This window comes from Saccopteryx bilineata, chromosome 5, assembly GCF_036850765.1.
Source record: "Saccopteryx bilineata isolate mSacBil1 chromosome 5, mSacBil1_pri_phased_curated, whole genome shotgun sequence".
NCBI classification, from domain to species: Eukaryota; Metazoa; Chordata; class Mammalia; order Chiroptera; family Emballonuridae; genus Saccopteryx; species Saccopteryx bilineata.
The window spans coordinates 78,937,655-78,957,060 of record NC_089494.1 but is presented as its reverse complement, the minus strand read 5'-3'; the positions used below and the strand labels follow the sequence as shown (position 1 = coordinate 78,957,060).

Here is a 19,406-nt window from a genome sequence, read left to right as displayed (position 1 = left end):
CATCAAAGCTATCCTTCAAATACGAAGGAGAAATAAAAACATTCACAGATACAGAAAAGATGAGGGAATTTATCATCAGAAAACCCCCACTCCAGGAATTACTAAAGGGGGTTCTCCAATCAGATACAAAGAACAAAAAAAAACAGCCACAAGTAAAAGCTCCAAGAAGAACACAATAAAACCAAATTTAAACTGTGACAACAACAAAAAGAAAGAGGGGGAGAAGATGGAGATTAACAGTAGCAAAGGTCGATGGAGTGCAAAAGTACTCACAAGATAGTGCACTACAATGAACAGGGTAGGGACCCTTTTCATTACTCAAAGGTAACCACCATTGAAAAAACCACCACAGAAGCACATGAGATAAAAAAGATAGCAACAGAGGAAAGATGTATGGAATACAACCAAATAAAAACAAAAGTTAGAAAAAACTGTATTATTCCATACGTAGGTGGGACATAATAGTGAAACTAAGAGACATTGATAAGAGTGTGGTGGTTACGGGGGGGGGGAGGGGGGAATGGGAGAGGGATAGGGGGTGGGGAGGGGCACAAAGAAAACAAGATAGAAGGTGACAGAAGACAATCTGACTTTGGGTGGTGGGTATGCAACATAATTGAACGACAAGATAACCTGGACTTGTTATCTTTGAATATATGTATCCTGATTTATTGATGTCACCCCATTAAAAAAATAAAATTATAAAAAAAAAAACAAAACAAAAAACACTAAATTTGCAATTTAAAAAAATAATAAAAGTATAAAATATCAATTATTTTACATATTTTTAAAGCATGTCTGTATTTCTTTTTTTAATTTGTTTTATTTATTTTTAAGATTTTATTTATTAATTTTACAGAGAGGAGAGAGAAGAGGGGAGTGAGAAATAACTCATAGTTGCTTCACTTTAGCTGTTCATTGTTTACTTCTCATGTGTGCCTTTACCGAGCTAGCCCAGGGTTTTGATCTGGCGACCTCAGCATTCCAGTTCGACACTCTATCCACTGTGTCACCTCAGGCCAGGCTTTTTATTTTAAATTAAAAATATTTATTACCTTTCTGTTTCTTCACATTTGGAGGGTTTTAGAAGGATAGAAATGAAAGAACAATAACATTTTATGAACCATGGACACATAATTTGCAGTAGTCCAATTATTTTAAGGTGACCCTTTGCCTAAATTGAGGCCTGAGTTATGGCAGAATACTTAGGAAAGATAGTCTGCTGTTTTGTTTAGCCATCTAAGTATTTTCATCTCAGATGTCAGCTGAAATGGTAGAAAACTCTTCTATCCTAAATTTTACTTTTAATAGTTGGAAAACCTGTTTTGGGTGGGCTTCAACAGAAGTCATCCTTCCTTTATAATTTATGGGAATACCAGAGGGAACTGTCTCATTTTTGTCTAGTACTACATCCTTTTTTTTTTTTTTTTTTCTGTATTTTTCTGAAGCTGGAAACGGGGAGAGACAGTTAGACTCCCTCATGTGCCCGACCGGGATCCACCCGGCACGCCCACCAGTGGGCGACGCTCTGCCCACCGGGGGCGATGCTCTGCCCCTCCGGGGCATCGCTCTGTTGGGCCCAGAGCCACTCTAGCGCCTGGGGCAAAGGCCAAGGAGCCATCCCCAGCACCCGGGCCATCTTTGCTCCAATGGAGCCTAGTACTACATCCTTTTTGATCTTCCCCTTCCCATATGATCTTCTGGACCTTTTATTCATAGATTCAAAGCACTAACACAAAATGCTTCTGTCAAAGAATATTTCACATCTTTGGCCTTGGCCGATTGGCTCAGCTATAGAGTGTCGGCCTGGAATGTGGAACGTCCCAGGTTTGATTCCAGTCAGGGCACATAGGAGAAGCAAACATCTGCTTCTCCCCACCTCCCTTCCCCCATCTCTCTCTATATCTCTCTGTCTTCCTTTCCTGCAGCCATAGCTTGAATGGTTCAAGCAAGGTTGGCCCCTGGCACTGAGAAGGACTCCATGGCCTCAGCCTCAGGCCCTAAAATAGCTTGGTTTCTGAAAAACAGACCTACAGCCCAACCAGGCAGGGCCAGTTGGATCTTGGTTGGGGCACATGCAGGAGTCTTTCTCAGCCTCCCCACCTCTCACTTAATTAAAAAAAAAAAAAAGAATATTTAACATCTTCTAAAATGTGTTCACCTCCAATCCTTATGAAACTACTTAAATTGTTGAAAAGGCTATTATCTAGTATTTCTTGTTCCTTTTTAATGTTTTTGCTGTGTATCAAATACATAATTTTCTCTTTAGGAGACTGCTTGTAGTATTATTTATATCTTAACCTTTTTCTGGAATTCATTTTAGACAGCTATTCTAAGGGCCCAAAGTATGGTGGAGTAGCATGAGGGAAAGCGGAGTGAAGGCTTGGGAAAGCAGGGCGAGAGCGAAGCAGAGCCAGCAGTGAGAGCTCCAAGTGCACCCAGTGCCTGGTCACGCATTGTCCTCTACCCTTGCCGCAGCCCATGGAAACACACAGTGCCCTGTTGCACCACACTTTACTCTCCCTGTTGCTTATGGTTTTTTAAAGACTAAAATAGTGAATGCACATTTTGAGACCATGGCCAGGTTTTTCAGGTAGAGGGTAGTTGAGAGAAATACATCAGTCAAACTGGAAGCCTTCGACCTTTCCTGTGTTCGACGCCGTATCAGGCTGGCCTTCCTGCAGCTGTCTGGTGGGCTCCTGCTGGTCACACGAGATGGGAGGCAGAGCACAGCTGGATCGGCACAGCCCATCACCACTGTTGGAAGGGAACCTTAGGCTCATGTTCTGTTGCTGATGGGCCGGGAGCAGCTGCATCCTGCATCAAGGGCATCATTTTTATCAAGTGCCCTTTTTTCCCCCTCTAACTTCACTATCATCCCTCAGATTCATAAATAATTATGAAAAGAAACCCTTTGCCCTGTCCCATTTGAGATGCTTTGCTTAGTTAAAAAGAATTTTTTTTTATCAACAGAGACAGAGGGAGAGTCAGAGAGACAGACAGATAAGGACGACAGACAGGAAGGGAGAGAGATGAGAGGCATCAATTCTTCATGGCAGCTTTGTAGTTGTTCATTGATTGCGTTCTCATACATGCCTTGACTATGGGGCTACAGCAGAGCGAGTGACCCCTTGCTCAAGCCCAGCAATCTTTGGGCTCAAGCCAGCAACTATGGGGTCATGTCTATGATCCTGCACTCAAGCTGGTGAGCCTGCACTTAAGCCAGATGAGCCCACACTCAAGCTGGCGACCTCAGGGTTTCAAACCTGGGTCTTCTGCATCCCAATCTGACGCTCTATCCACTGCGCCACCTGGTCAGGTGCTTAGTTCAAATTATAGCCACATACCATTTCTAGGGCAATTTAAAGCCATAACACATAAAAATAATAATAAACCTTGATTATGAGCATATTGTCTTGTCATGGTTTCACTTTTCATGACTGCTGAGATCAAGTTGTCATTTCTTAGGAAGAAGAAAACCAGTTTTCATCCAGTAGAATTGTCCAGGGTCTGATTTCATGATACAGAGAACACAGAAAGGAGCATTAGGCCTGGAAAGATTGTGAATTTGGAGGAAAGGCTTTTGTTTTTGTTGAGATTGATTGTGAATAGACAACAATTAAATTTTTGAAGAAGCTCTCAAAAATATAAATACCAAGACAGATTGCTTTCTGAGTGTTGCTAAGATACCTTTATTGTCATAGGCTAGTTACTTTTATAAACTTGATCAGGTTGTCAGAGATCTTTAGTGCAAACATTTATTTGCCTTCTTACTCTCTTCCTCTGCTTCAGTGGGCAAAACAGTTCAAACCTATTATCTTTGACTTACCTGTAAGCCCAGTGGAAAACTGAAGGCCTATCCACCCCTGTCATGGGAAGAATAATCATGGTGCACTGTTTAATTTTGTTGAACTGCTCTGTTCTGATGCTGAGACAGAGATTATCCCTGTTTAATGGAAAGGGTTTATTCCCTAGTCAATCCTTATCTAAGTAAAAGCGAGAGGTGAGATCTCTTGTTTCCCAAACACAGGAAACACAGAACTAGTTTTAACCTAACAGTTACCTATTGGTAGGTGAGATGAGTTCTTGGAACAGCTGAAGATGGTTATAGCTTTAGAGAGCCGTCAGTTCCATCTCAGTCTTCTATACCCAACCTCTCACCATGCTAATTATAAGATAACCAAAAGGACACTCTTGTTGAGGGTGAGTGCTTTTAAGACCTGGAACTTCCTCAGTCATTCTCAAGCATAAATTCAAGAGCCCTCATGAAAGCTAGAACAAAGAATGAGCTTTATCTAGCTAAGGACTTGTGAGAAACTAGTGGAGTATTTTACAAGTGCATTAAGGAAACAGCAAAGTTTTAAATGTACTATTAAAAGGAAAGGGAAAGTAATACTAGGTAGATATGACTTAAAATGTTACTATGTTACTTCCACATGATAATTGAAAATTCCATTATAATTATGCTATAGAAATTTAAGTGTTCGATAGAATGAATTACTCAGATGAGGAAGTTTGTTTTAAATTTATCCTGTAACACTCTAGGTAGAGACTAAAACTTAAGAGTCATTGGTAATTTTGCCAGATTCTGAGAGAGAATAATCCTAGGTGCATAATAGGATACACATGGAGTGACCTGGGCACGATGGAGTCTGTCTGTTGATTCCTGAAGCAGTTCATTAAAAAGCATTTTGTAATGTGTAGAGGATAACAAGGTCTTAGATAGTTACAATGTGAATCCATCACCAAAAAAGAAAAAAGAAAATCTACTTCCTTTTTTTATTTTTTGACTGAGAAATAGGCCTTGGAATCGATTAAAAGGTAGAGTGACAAATATTAAATTAATAAGTTCCAAATGTAATTATAATAAACCAAGAGAGAGTTGCCAGAAGTTTTCACAGTGGATTTAGAATCCAGAAAACTTACACATTTGCTAATGGAGTAATTTCAATTAGAAAAGTAAAACCCAACAATAACAAATGAAAAAGTTGAAAGGTGATTTTTTAAATGAGAAAACCAAAAATTGAAAATAAGACTAACAAATTTAAAGAGAAGGGGAAAAAATGCAGTTTGAAATTTATTTGAGCTACTGAGATTTCATCTGTAAACTTCTGATAGTTGCTGAATTTAAGCAAGAGTTAACCATGCAGTAGAAATATAGAACTTTTGTGTGAAACTCAGAATTTATGGGAATTCATGGTAAGAGCTCAGAATAGTAAAATTAATAGAGAACTCAAGAAGAAAGAGTAAGGCCAGCAGTGTACAAATGTACCTTAAATTTTTCTATAGTAAAATTAGTGATCATATAATCCATTAGTATTCATTTATTAATTACCTGTGCCTAGTAAAGGAATAAAATATAAGGATCATTTTAAAAACACCATGAAAGAATATGCTATAATAGTGAAAAAAGTAGATTTTATAAGGCTATTGAACTGATGTGATTTAAACAGCCATTTGAAGAGACTGTCATAATACAAATGGGGAAATGTCAGGTTTACTTGGACATGTAGAGTATTATATTGGTGGTCTCCCAAATTGGCTGATTTGCCAGCCCTTTACAATTTTTGAGCTGTGGGAATTGAGCTACATATCTTTTCTGCCAGAGCCCTCATGTTCTAATTCCCACCTGGGTGGTAGCAATGTCATTTACCTTCATTTAATAGGTGAGTAAAATGAGAAGCTAGCTCTTACGTTTGAAAAGATAAATGTTTCATACTTTTGGTTGTTATGTGAATGCTTCTTGACTCAGCACACTGCTGTATTCATCAGTCCTCTCTTAGAAGATTCTGGCTTTAATATCAACCTTTCAAGTCTCTTGACAGCTTGCTTTTCAGGAGCTGTGATCCAATGGGGCGAGTCACACAGGTACTTTAATAGGTAATTACAAGACAATTAATTGTAAGCACCTGGAAGGCAAGGATTTTGCCTCTTGTCACTATTAGAACTCAGCTTCCAACAATGTCTGACACTCAGTATATGATCAACAAATATTTGTTGAATTAATACATATAATAGGAACAATAAACATTTTTTCTATGAATTACAGAAAGGGCCAAAAACAAAGTCAGAAATATGACTCCTTTGTACAATGAATAGAACAGTTTCTAAAAGCAAATAAAATAAGCCTTAAAAAGAACAATCCAAAGAGTTAAGATTAGTTGTCATTTATTTATCATCCTCCCCAATGATGGTTGGATGCAGGTAGAATTAAGACACAGTCTTTACCCTCCAAAAGGCCAGAGTTTGGCAGTGGAAACATAGGTAAACAAATACTGTGATTCAGTCATATGGAAAGTCCAAATACTGAAGTGGGTTAGTGGGCACATTTATGGAATAAAGGAAGAAGTGATCAATTTTCACTGAGCTAAATCTTGAAAGATGATTGTCCACCAAGGAGAATGCTGTAAAGCAGTGGTCCCCAACCCCTGGTCCTCGGAACGGTACCGGTCCACGGGCCATTTGGTACCGGTCTGCAGAGAAAGAATAAATAACTTACATTATTTGTTTTATTTATATTTAAGTCTGAACAATGTTTTTTGTTGTTGTTTTTTTAAAAAAAGACCAGATTTTCTCTGTTACATTCGTCTAAGACTCACTCTTGACACTTGTCTCGGTCATGTGATACATTTATCCGTCCCACCCTAAAGGCCAGTCCGTGAAAGTGTTTTCTGACATTGAACTGGTCTGTGGCCCAAAATAGGTTGGGGACCACTGCTGTAAAGAATATGTAGTATAGATGGTGGGACACACCCAACCTCTATATATAAATAAAAATTTCTAGAATAGTTTGTTTTAGTAATTCCTCTCTGTTAATACTAAGTGAAGTTTAATTTTTTATTGGCTATGCTTAATTTATTGACCTATTAATGAGGGTTCTATGTATGCACATATATACATGTGTTTATTAAATTTCTTAAAACAATGATTTTTTAAAATAAAGCAATAAATTTTATAGTTTGACTATTTTCTAATCTCATGCTAAGACCAGTTCTCTTTTCAACAAGGGAATAACTCTTGATTCTCTCTCAATTTAGTGTGTCCTGTTGGAGAGAATGACAATAGCCTGCACTTACTAGTGACTGAAAGAGCCCCATATAGACCTGGCACAAGACAAGGGAAATGACATAGTGAAGTCAGCATGTGGTGGCATCAAATTCTCCACCGGCCCCTGTCCTGCTGTTTACCTGCTGGTGTCCCCTGAAGCAGGCTGGCTCACATCAGACACTAGAATCAGGGTGAAACTGGGTACAGAATTAGGTAGGCCATTTTTAAAAAACATTCCTGTTATTAAGTGATACAAAATGAAGGTAAACTTCATTAGAGTGAGTGTTCAGTTTCATGGGTATCTAACATATATATTGTTAGATGGTACCTGCATATGCCATTCTGGAATTTGTGTCATTTTGAAAGAGCTTCCAGACTCTTTCTGCATGTTCTGTCCCAAAATAGCATGGGAAGCATGAAGCAGCATGGTATGTGAAAGAACTGCAAGTAATTAGAAGGGCCTAGAATGTAAGTTTTTGTGGGAAAGAGCAAACTGGTGGAGGGCCTTCTGTTTCCCTAGGACAGTGGTCGGCAAACCATGGCTTGTGAGCCACATGCGGCTCTTTGGCCCCTTGAGTGCAGGCGCAAAGGCCAGCGTAAGCGTACCCTAATTAAGTTAATAACAAAGTACCTACCGATATAGCTTAAGTTTAAAAAATTTGGCTCTCAAAAGAAATTTCAGTTGTACTGTTGATATTTGGCTCTGTTGACTGATGAGTTTGCCGTCCATTGCCCTAGGAGGTCTGAAACTGTACCATCCTAAGATGTTTGAAATTGATCCTCTATGGATCTGTTGTGTGCTAGCATCAGGAGAATGATGTCAGGTTGAGGCATTGGGACAATCACTGTTAGCGGTGTGGTAAGGAGCCTGGAAGGGTGAAAAGGTGAAGGTAGGTAGACCAGCTAGGCAGACCAAGAGGACCCCACTGAGGGCCTGAGCTGTCTGGTGGCGAGGGTGAGACAAGGTGTGTGGCTTGAGTGATGCCCATGTGCCGGATCCTGTTGTAGGTTCTGGAGGTGCATCTGTGAACAAGGCAGACTTCACTGTCTGCGTGCAGTTCACACACTAGTGGGGATGGGGACAGAGGTGATAAAATGACTCCATGTTGTTCAGTTGGACTAGGCAGTAATGATTAAATGGGAGTTAGTTTGGGGTAAAGAGTTTCAATGTGCTGAATATGAAATGCAGTATATCTAACATGCACTTGAAAATACAGATCTAGAGTTAAAGGAGTGAAATTCTGGCTCTTTTCAGACAGCCTGTTTATATTTGTTTTTAGTCAGAATACTAGTTTTATGACATTGATCAGGACTTTTGGTTGAATAAAATCCTCTCTGGCTTGGATAAGCAGAAAAGGAACTTATCAAAAGCTTCAACATAAAAGATCTAGGAGAGCCACATTCTGGGTCAGGGTGTCCAGGAGGAATAGCCATGGCCACTGCTGACCTCACCACAGCTGCTTCCCAGGCCACTGCCACCCCCTCATGTGGGTGTTGGTAGACCTTTGGTGGCTGGCCTACCCTTGGCTGCAGAGGAGTCTGAGCAGGTTAGCTTTCTAACTTATGAGGAAACGCCAAATAAAGAAAGTTTCAAAGACATTGCACAGCTATAAATATCCAACAAAGCCTGGCTGGTTGACTGAGTGGTAGCACGTCGGCCTGGCATGTGGCAGTTCTGGGTCAGGGCACACAGGAGAAGTGCCCATCTGCTTCTCCACCATTCCCCCTCTCCTTTCTCTCTATCTCTCTCTTCCCCTGCCATTGGAGCAAAGTTGGCCCAGGTGCTGAGGACGGCCCTATGACTTCCGCCTCAGGCACTAGAATGGCTCAGACTACAAGGGAGCAGCACCCCAGATGGGCAGAGCATCGCCCCCTGGTGGGCATGCCAGCTGGATCCCAGTCAGGCACATGCGGGAGTCTGTCCAACTGCCTCCCTGCTTCTAACTTCAGAAAAATACAAAAAAATATAAATATATTCAACTAAAATATTTTTTGCCTCCAACTTATGTCTCTGAATAAAAAGTTTTTAAAAACTATTTAATTTCATAAGTATACAGTCTCACAGGGCTTTACTATATATTTCCATGTAATATTGTAATAAAGGCAAGGCATTATCCTTTAAACAAAACTAACATTGTTCAAATTAAAATGAATTGTCTTGATTTATTAATTTGCTAATGAACTTGCTTTTAATTGTTCCAGACAATACCAAACTTAAGAACGAATTTCATTCTAGAACAGGGGTAGTCAACCTGGTCCCTACCGTCCACTAGTAGGCCTTCCAGCTTTCATGGTGGGCGGTAGCGGAGCAACCAAAATATAAATAAAAAGATAGATTTAACTATAGTAAGTTGTTTTATAAAGATTTATTCTGCCAAACTTAGCGAAAATCTGACATAAAGTACTTGGTAAGCAATTATTATTATATGCTTTAACTTGCTGTAACTCTGCTTTATAAATTTTATAAAGTAAAGTTACTTCCCTACTTTATAAATCACCATTACTGTGGAACTGGTGGGCGGTTAGAAAATCTTACTACTAGCAGAGATACAAAAGTGGGTGGTAGGTATAAAAAGGTTGACTACCCCTGTTCTAGAAGGTTGTTGATAATTAAATTTTTGGAAAATGTGAATGCATCCTCCCACTGAAACTAAGTTATTACGTCCAATTCAGTTTTTGTAAAATGTGCTCCATGTTCCACAGGAACCTCCTGAACACAAGCTATTTGGTATCTTCATATGAGAAGAGAAGAGAATAGGGTGGAATCATTGTGGGCACAGTGCCTATAATAGACACATTGTAGACATTCAATAAAAGTTGGGGAAGTGTTTCTAGGAATAGTTGGTTAGAGAGAGAGAGAAGGAAGGGATAAGCCATTCTTTCTAACAGGGAGCTGCCTCTAATTGTTCTAATAAAAACAAGTTATAGTCAGTGACTTATCGTTTCAAAATGGCACAGATTTATTGTCTGATCCCTGAATTTCAGAGTAGTAAATAATTGAGTTGTTTTTTTTTTGTATTTTTCTGAAGTTGGAAACAGGGAGGCAGTCAGACAGACTCCCGCATGTGCCCAACTGGGATCCACCCAGCATGCCCATCAGGGGGCGATGTTCTGCCCTTCTGGGGCGTCGCTCTGTTGCACCAAAGCCGTTCTTAGTGCCTGAGGCAGAGGCCACAGAGCCATCCTCAGTGCCCGGGCCAGCTTTGCTCCAATGGAGCCTTGGCTGTGGGAGGAGAAGAGAGTCAGAGAGGAAGGAGAGAGGAAGGGGTAGAGAAGCAGATGGGCGCTTCTCCTGTGTGCCCTGACCCGGAATTGAACCCAGGACTCTTGCACGCTAGGCCTACACTCTACCACTGAGTCAACTGGGCAGGGCTAATTATTTAAAGTGAGTTGTTCAAAAGGAAATAGACTGTTCAAGATAACATATAATGACTAGTTATAGCAGAATTGTAGTGTTAGTATGAAGATAATTGGGCTGAATATACAGTGGTTGGCAAAAGTAGGTTTATAATTGTAAGTATGCAAAACAGTTTATTCTTGTATTATTTATATTTATTAATTGATTTGAGAGAAGCATTGATTTCTTGTTTTACTTATTTAAGCATTCATTGGTTGATTCTTGTGTGTGCCCTTACCAGGGATCAAACCTGCAACCTTGGCATAACAGGACAATGCTCTAACCTACTGAGCTACTGGACTAGGGCCTATTATTTATTAATTGTACTATTTTTCATTTGAAAAACTGTAAACCTACTTCTGCCCACCCCTTTATAGTCATCAAAATATAACATGGAACTTTTGCTGCTTGTGGGGTTTTTTTGGGGGGGATGACATTGGTTAACAAAATGTTACAGGTTTCAGGTATACAAGTGCACAGCACACCACTGTACACTGTACTGTGTGTTCACCACCCCAAGTGAAGTTGCCATACATCACCATTTATCCCCCATACCCTCCTCAACCCCCCAATCCCCAGCCCCACGCTTTTGTCCACTTCCGTGAGTTTTTTGTCTTTTATTTTTGTCCTTTTTTACTCAGTCCCTCCCCCCCCCCCCCCCCCCCGCATTCTCCTCCCTTGACAACTGTCAGCCTGAGCTCTATCTATGAGCCTATCTCTATTTTTTTGTTTGGTAAATTTGTTCATTAGATTCCACAAAGGAGTGAAATCTGATTGGCTTATCTGTCCTTCTCTGACTGGCTTATTTCATTTAGCATAATGATCTCCAGGTCCATCTTTGCTGTCACAAAGGGTAAGATTTCCTTCTTTTTTATGGCCGATTAGTATTCCATTGTGTAAATGTAGTACAGCCTTTTTAACCATTCATCAACTGATGGACACTTGAGCTGCTTCCAAATCTTGGCTATTATAAATAGCTGTAATGAACATTGGGTGCATATATTCTTTCAAATTAGTGATGCAAAATTCTTCAGATATATTCCCAGAAGTGGAACCACCTGGTCATAAGGCAGCTTTATTTTTAATTTTTTTATGAGTCATAATATTAGCTTATTTTCCTATTGATTTCTATCTTTTACCTAATATAGAATAGGGTAAATTAATATGAACTGAGATTTTTTCCATTGCCTTCACTTAGAAAGGTCTTACTGTATTGATGACCAAAGAGGCCTTTTCAGCAGAGAAATGCTGTTTGCATAATTGTAAAACAAGGCAGCTACCAGAATTTCCTACCTATGGTAGAGGAGAATAAGTTGACTTGGTTGAACAGAGCAGTAACTGATAATTTATATACCTGATCTTTCAGAATAATGAAGAACTTGGTATTTTTCACAGTCTAAGTTTGAGCATCTGCTGTGTGTCAGGCAATATGCAAGTTATTTGACACAAAAAGATGAGCAAAACAGATGCAGCTCTTGCCCAATTTGAGCAATTAACACAATTTATATTCTATAATCTATAATTTCAAAAATAAAACATATTGTAAAGGTATTTTATGATATTCCCAAGAAACTTGGTGTATTAAACATTTCTGGATGGCAGTTTGATTTATCATGTATTTTAGTATGTACAAGAAATAGGAACACTTTGTCGGCCTAGCGTGCAGAGGACCCGGGTTCGATTCCCGGCCAGGGCACACAGGAGAAGCGCCCATTTGCTTCTCCACCCCTCCGCCGCACTTTCCCTCTCTGTCTCTCTCTTCCCTCCCGCAGCCAAGGCTCCATTGGAGCAAAGATGGCCCGGGCGCTGGGGATGGCTCTGTGGCCTCTGCCCCAGGCGCTAGAGTGGCTCTGGTCGCAACATGGCGATGCCCAGGATGGGCAGAGCATCGCCCCCTGGTGGGCAGAGCGTCACCCCTGGTGGGCGTGCCGGGTGGATCCCGGTCGGGCGAATGCGGGAGTCTGTCTGACTGTCTCTCCCTGTTTCCAGCTTCAGAAAAATGAAAAAAAAGAAAAGAAAAGAAATAGGAACACTTTGATAGGAGCACAGTTGAGTAAATAATATCAACCTCGGTGCTTAGAAAACTAATTTAGATAATAGAACTAAATGACAAAAGCACATTCAAGAGAAGTTAAATTCAGTGTGGGAGCCACTTTTAGAGTCATAAGAAGAATATGATATAGTACTCTCGAAGCAAGACAAATGTGCTCTTATTGGTATTTGAACAAATTTTCACCTTTTCTCCATCTAATCAGTCCCTTTCGAAATCAGTTTGGAGTGCTTCAGATAAGGAACATCACTGGATGCTAAGATTAGCACGAACTGATTGACTCCATTCTTTGGGAGCATGTTCCCTACTGGCAGCTAATTTCAAGGTCCGGGAATGTCAGCGGCCGTGCCGCTGATGAAGAAGAGGCTAATCACACACAAAATGGAGGTTCAGGGAGTTCGCATTCAGTCCAGAGTTTTAAGCAGCAAGAGTTTCATTAGCCACTAATGACTTGGGGAGATTTCAAGAGGTAACAAAATCTTAAGATCTTAGAGCTATTGCACAGAAAAGATTGTTCCTTTTCTGTTCCAGGTCCTTAATTTTACTGTGTAAAGCCCAAAGTCACATACCTTTCCCTTAAGTTTATAAACACTCCAGATACTTCAACGTGTGTTTTACTATGATTTCAAAAATAAAATACAAATGTTTAGAAAGAAAAATCCCTTTACTTGTACGCCACAGAGATAACTGCTTACTACTTTGGTTTTTATTTTTCTATACTTCTTTCTAGGTATATTGTATGTGTGTATGTGTTAATACAAAAATGTGGTCACAAGTTGTTGTACCATATAGCACAGTGATGAAAAGCCCTGACTTTGGAGTCAGACCATCCTGGGTTTGAATCCCAACTCTTCCAGTTATAACATAAGTCTTTGGCCAGTTAGTTTATCTGTAAAATAAAAATAGTGTACCTATTCATAAGGTTATTCTGAATAATATAATGGAGGTAAATATATGTTCAGTACTTGCAGTCAGGCGTTTAGTAACTGCTTAATAATCCAGCCTCTCTTTCATATGTTCCTAACATACTGTCCCCTTTGCACCATGCTTTCCTGTGTTGATTGGTGGAAGCAGGGAGAGTCACAGATATGTTTTTAAATTTTTACTCTATAAACCAAGAGAAATATATAGCTATACATTTCTTCTGCTTTGTAAAACCGTGTGTGTGTGTGTGTGTGTGTGTGTGTGTGTGTGTGTGTGGTGTTTTTTTAAGTGAGAACAGAGGCAGAGAGTCAGACTCCCACATGCGCCCCTACCGGAATCCAACCAGCAAGCCCACAAGGGGGCGATGCTCTGCCCATCAGGGGTCCTTGCTCCTTTGCAACCGGAGCCAGTTTCTTTTTAGCGCCTGAGGCGGAGGCCAATGAGCCATCCTCAGTGCCTGGGGCCAACTCACTCCAGTCAAGCCATGGCTGCATGAAAGGAGGAGGAGGAAGAGGAGAGAGAGAGAGAGAGGGAGAGGGAGAGGGAGAGAGAGAGATGGGTAGAGAAACATATAGGCACTTCTCCTGCCTTGACTGGACAAGATCGGGCACGTTCAGGGTGGTATGACCTTAGACTCCTGCCTTGACAGGAAATCGAACCTGGAACATTCATACGCTGGGCTAACACTCCACTACTGAAAAACCCAGCCAGGGCCAAAACTTATATTTTGATATAAAGTTTTTTTCTTTTTAATTGAATTTATTGATATGACATTGGTTAATAAAATTTACAGGTTTCAGGTGTATAATTCTATATCATCTATATAATATTATATTGTGTTCACTACCCCAATGTAAGTTAACATTCTATTCAAACTGACCCTATTAACATTTGTATTTATTGTATCTAGGACTTCTTTGGAAAATAAGTAAAATGAATGAATTTCTTAACAGATTTTTTTGGTTCTTTTTAAGTATATATTTTAATGTATATGTAATTTGCATATTACCACAAAAGCAGCATAGTACATCATATGAGTACCATGATTATCATAAGTAGTTGTGCTGTTTTATTTGTCTTATCCAAGCAGAATCTTTTTTTTTTTTTTTAATCTTAAGGTTTATTTATTTGATTTTTTATTCATTCATTTTTTTAGAGAGGAGAGGGAGAGACAGAGAGAGAGAGAGGAGAGACAGAGAGAGAGAAGGGGGGAGGAGCTGGAAGCATCAACTCCCATATGTGCCTTGACCAGGCAAGCCCAGGGTTTTGAACCAGTGACCTCAGCATTTCCAGGTCGACGCTTTATCCCACTGCGCCACCACAGGTCAGGCCCCAAGCAGAATCTTATGTCACTTTATAATTTGCCTTAATTCTAAGTAGATATACAGTTTTATCTCATTAGTGGGGAAGTTTAAATAATTAACTTAGAAGAGTAGTTTTAAATTTTGTTTGAGGTATTTATACTTCATGTAAATGAATGTGAACATTAAATATTTATATGTAAAACATACACAGTTAAATTTTATGAAAAAGGAAATAAATGTTCTTGTTTTTGTTTTCCTTTTTCTTTAGCTCAACTGAAAAGTCATTTCCTTGGAGATCAACAGGTATGAGTTTTTATCATATGAAATATTATGTTTTATACAGAAAAAAGAAAGTAGTTTTATATATAGCCTGCTTTCTGAACTTACTACCTCTTGATAAAATAAGCCAAGCCAGCAAAACCTTTATTAGTGACAATATTGCTATTTCGCTTTCAAGTAGTACTTTTTAATACTCTTAAATATAAAAAAAATAATAATGGAATAGATTTGTATATGTCAGTTGTAAAGAAAGTTAAAGCATTGGACATCAACACTGTTAATATTAACCCAATGTTTGAAATTTTTACCTTATAAGGAAACAGATTTTTCTCACAAAGGTTAATGTATAGTGTGTCCGTCAAGTCATGGTGCACTTTTGACCGGTTTCACGAAAGCAACAAAAGACAATAGAAATGTGAAATCTGTACCAAATAAAAGGAAAACCCTTCCAGTTTCTGTAGGATGCTGTGGCAGCATGTGCGCATGCACAGATGATGACGTAACACCGTGTATACAGCAGAGCAGCCCACGGTCATGCCAATCGAGATGTGGATGGTACAGAGGAAAGTTCAGTGTGTTCTGTGGCTCGCTAAATTTGAATCCATGACCAAAGTGCAACGTGAATATCGGTGCGTTTATAATGAAGCGCCACCACATAGGAATAACATTACTCGGTGGGATAAGCAGTTGAAGGAAACCAGCAGATTGGTGGAGAAACCCAGTTCTAGTAGGCCATCAGTCAGTGACGAGTCTGTAGAGGCTCTACGGGATAGCTACCTAAGGATTTATAAAAAATCTGTACATGAGCTCCATCAAACTGCACTGAATAGGTATGAAACTGGGAGAGTTTTCCTCTTATTTGATGCAGATTTCACATTTCTATCATCTTGTTGCTTTCCTGTGACCGGTCAAAAGTGCACCATGACTTTACGGGCACACTGTATAATATGGGAAAGTTGCTAATTATTTACATAAGTCAAGATTTTTTGTTTTTGTTTTGTTTTGTTTTGGTTTGGTTTTTTGTATTTTTCTGAAGTTAGAAGCAAGGAGACAGTCAGACTCCTGCATGTGTCTGACTGGAATCCACCCAGCATGCCCACCAGGGGACAATGCTCTGCCCATCTGGGCATTGCTCCCTTGTGGCTGGAGCCATTCTAGCGCCTGAGGCGGAGTCCATGGAGTTGTCCTCAGCACCGGGCCAACTTTGCTCCAATGGAGCCTTGGCTGCGGGAGGGGAAGAGAGACACAGAGAGGAAGGAGAGGGGGAGGGGTGGAGAAGCAGATGGACGCTTCTCCTGTGTGCCCTGGCCAGGAATCGAATCCGAGACCTCCACACACGGAGTCAATGCTCTAGCACTGAGCCAACCAGCCAGGGCCTCTTTCTTTCTTTCTTTCTTTCTTTCTTTCTTTCTTTCTTTCTTTCTTTCTTTCTTTCTTTCTTTCTTTCTTCTTTCTTTCTTTCTTTCTTTCTTTCTTTCTTTCTTTCTTTCTTTCTTTTTTTAATGTAGAATATCTAGTAGCTTCAATATAGTCTGGAAGCTTCTTTTGATTTTTTCTCTTTACTCTAAATTCACCTCATCTAAAGGATGAATTAAGAAGAATATCTGCCACTTCCACAAATATTTGATGTCTTTCTCAGTCTTCAGTCATAAAATATTTATTGAGCAGCCACATCACGGACCCAGTGCTATACACATTGCTGGTCAAACAGGGATGTTCAACACGCACACCCCCTCACTTTCCATGGAGCTTATAATGTAAAGGATGCTGCCAACAACATATAAATGCTAGAATAAGCTTTGATATCTAAATACTTTGGCAGTTTTTAAAGAAGGCTTGAATTGAGTAGAACTCAGATCACCAAATGCCTGGTTATCTGAGTTTGCCTGAACCTGGTACCAGTAGACTTGTAATAATTATAGTGCATACAAGGCACTGTGCTCGTTACAAAAAAGCTATTCCCAAGAACTGTAGTGTTTACTCAAACCATCAATTATGTGAAAAGCTACTTACTGAAACTTACAGAGAGCAGTCTAATACAGGGCATGCCATAAAATACTATGGTTAATTGCCAAATAAGTATTATGTGGGAAGCATTGCTATAAATGTAAAACCTGCTTCTGAGAAAGCTTTGTGAAAAGATGGGCCTGGAACCTAGGGCTTGTGTGTTGGAGAGGGCATGGTCAGTAGTAGCAAAAGAGACAACAGAAGTGCTACGTGGAACATTTTAAAACTGGTTTGGGAGATGATGAGATGTGCAAGGTCTCGACAGTCACCTGGGTCAAATTACAGAGATGTACAAATATCGGGGACTCTGAACTCTCCTCCTGCAGGTTTTGAGCTCTGAAATTCCTTTGAGAAAAAAGTCACCTGTTAAACATGCCTCAGGAGAAATAGCAGAGATATGAACTGTTTAAAAGTGATCTGAAAAAGTTAGTTTAAAGAAAAATGCAAAGCGCAATATAGTGCATTTGTTATTTGGCTTTGGCAAAATTATCATTTAATATAAAAATTCTTCTGTAAGCTTATCTTTAATACTGCATCATTAATTTATTCCAGAACTATTTCTTGAGAGCCTTTAATAGTTGTCTAGCACATAGTTGTCAATGTTTAAAGCAAGTATCCTTGCTCTCTTCAGTGCTTCAGGTCTAGTGGAGGTGTGTAACTATATACACTTAAAACTTGGGGTTGGGGGCTGCTATAAGGAAAATCTCTAAGTATATAGTATATTTTTGTATTTGTTTCTAACTCTTTATTCTCATAACATTGTGGTAAACATCCCTGTATATAAAATTATATCGGCACCTTTGATTTTACCTTACACTAGATTTTTAAGAAGAAAATTATTTAATGTATATAGAACATTTTTAAGGCTCTTAATATATGTAACCAAGTTGCTTTCTTGAAAAGATTGTACTAATTCTCCCTGCCTGAATAGATATGAGGTTGGTTCTCTCATATTCCCTCATTATTATCATCATTTATATTTCTAACTATCTACAAAATATTAAAGTACCTCTGTATTACCCCTTTCTATTGGTGGGTTAGTGTTTGATAGATAAGAGTTCTTTGTAGCCCAGGGAAAGTAGGTATATCATTCAAGGCGTGTCGGGAAAACAGAGCCCATGTCAGGTGGCTGAATATGTGGGATTTGATACAGGAAGTTAAGAAAGTGCAGGTTGGGAGGTTTGGGAGAATGCAAGGTGAAGCACTCAAGAGATTAAGCATACCAGGAAGCTACTGCCGTTTCTAAGATAAAAGGGGCATAAGGCTAGGTGGTTTTGGAGGTGGTTGGGGTTGTTCTCCAGCATTAGCTGGAGCCACGGAGGAGCTATACTTGCCAGAAGTGCCACCTAAAGTAGAGCCTCAGAAACAGCCTAACTTTCTGTGTGGTCTCCTTCCTATCCCACACCAGTCATGGCTGCACTGGGCTGAGGTGGACAGTTGTAGCTTTTTAACTACCAAAAAGCCAAGGAGGCACAGTGCATAATCGTGTTGGTTTATATATAGAGGCAATGAGCTTCGATTATGAAGACACATGATAGGCAATGAAATATCTGGGCATTTGACATTTTTTCTACCTTCTCTCACTTCTAATATATTTACTGAGCTTCAGTCATTTGACCACCATCTTCACAATTTACTAATGCATTAAATATGATAGATAAAACTGGATAGAGGCAGTCCAAGGGTTACAAGCAAGATATGTTCTGTGGCTTTGAAAATATTTAAGTATTTATATGTACAGAAAGGTAAAAATAAATACTCTGTTAAGACAGCATCTGTCTAAGTTGCATTTGATAGGTAAATGTACCTGTTTCAACTTACATACAAATTCAACCTAAAAACAAACCCACAAAACCTATCTTGTTTGTGACCCAGGGACTGCCTGTATATGTAAATATTATATGTGTGTGCGTGTGTGTGTTCATATATATAAACAGCTCCCCAGGTACTTCAGTGTGAGGGAAATACAGCTGTGATGCCCACGGTCGGGGCGAGGCAGGTCCACACTGGATTTGGGCAGATGGTAGAGACAATGCGAAGCCAGAAAGCGTTGGGCCATTCCTGTTTGTTAGTCTCGCGAAGGTGGAAGAGCAAACAGACGGGAAAGCCTCTTCTCACGGCAGCAGGCAAATGAACAGCAAAACGGTTTCTCACGGTGGCAGGCAGGCACCCGTGGCCTTACACAGACTGTACAGACATGGCACTACCACATATTCTCACACTAATCATGCAAAGTGCAAGTGAGCAAGCCAAAGCAGTTGTTTTCCTCACAGAGCTCTAGTTAATTCTTCTGTCCTCACCACAGCTACATTCGTAATTCACACCTAATAACTGGGTTTCATGCCTTTTGTCAGAGTATGTTCTTGCCCAAATTCATATACAAACCTGGGAGGTATTA

At 39.8% G+C, this 19,406-nt stretch overlaps 1 protein-coding gene across 17 annotated transcripts in view; it reads left to right on the top strand.

The window, feature by feature from the left end:
- The window catches only part of PKP4 (plakophilin 4), a 272,470-nt gene that overhangs the window by 171,153 nt on the left and 81,911 nt on the right, over positions 1 to 19,406 (top strand). For 14 of the 17 annotated variants that reach the window (XM_066278742.1, XM_066278740.1, XM_066278741.1 and 11 more), the window contains one exon: positions 14,991 to 15,025. The exons of the other annotated variants lie outside the window; for them this stretch is intronic. In XM_066278742.1, the coding sequence (XP_066134839.1) occupies positions 14,991 to 15,025 (35 nt within the window). The remainder of the gene's footprint in view (positions 1 to 14,990; positions 15,026 to 19,406) is intronic. 17 annotated transcript variants of the gene reach the window in all.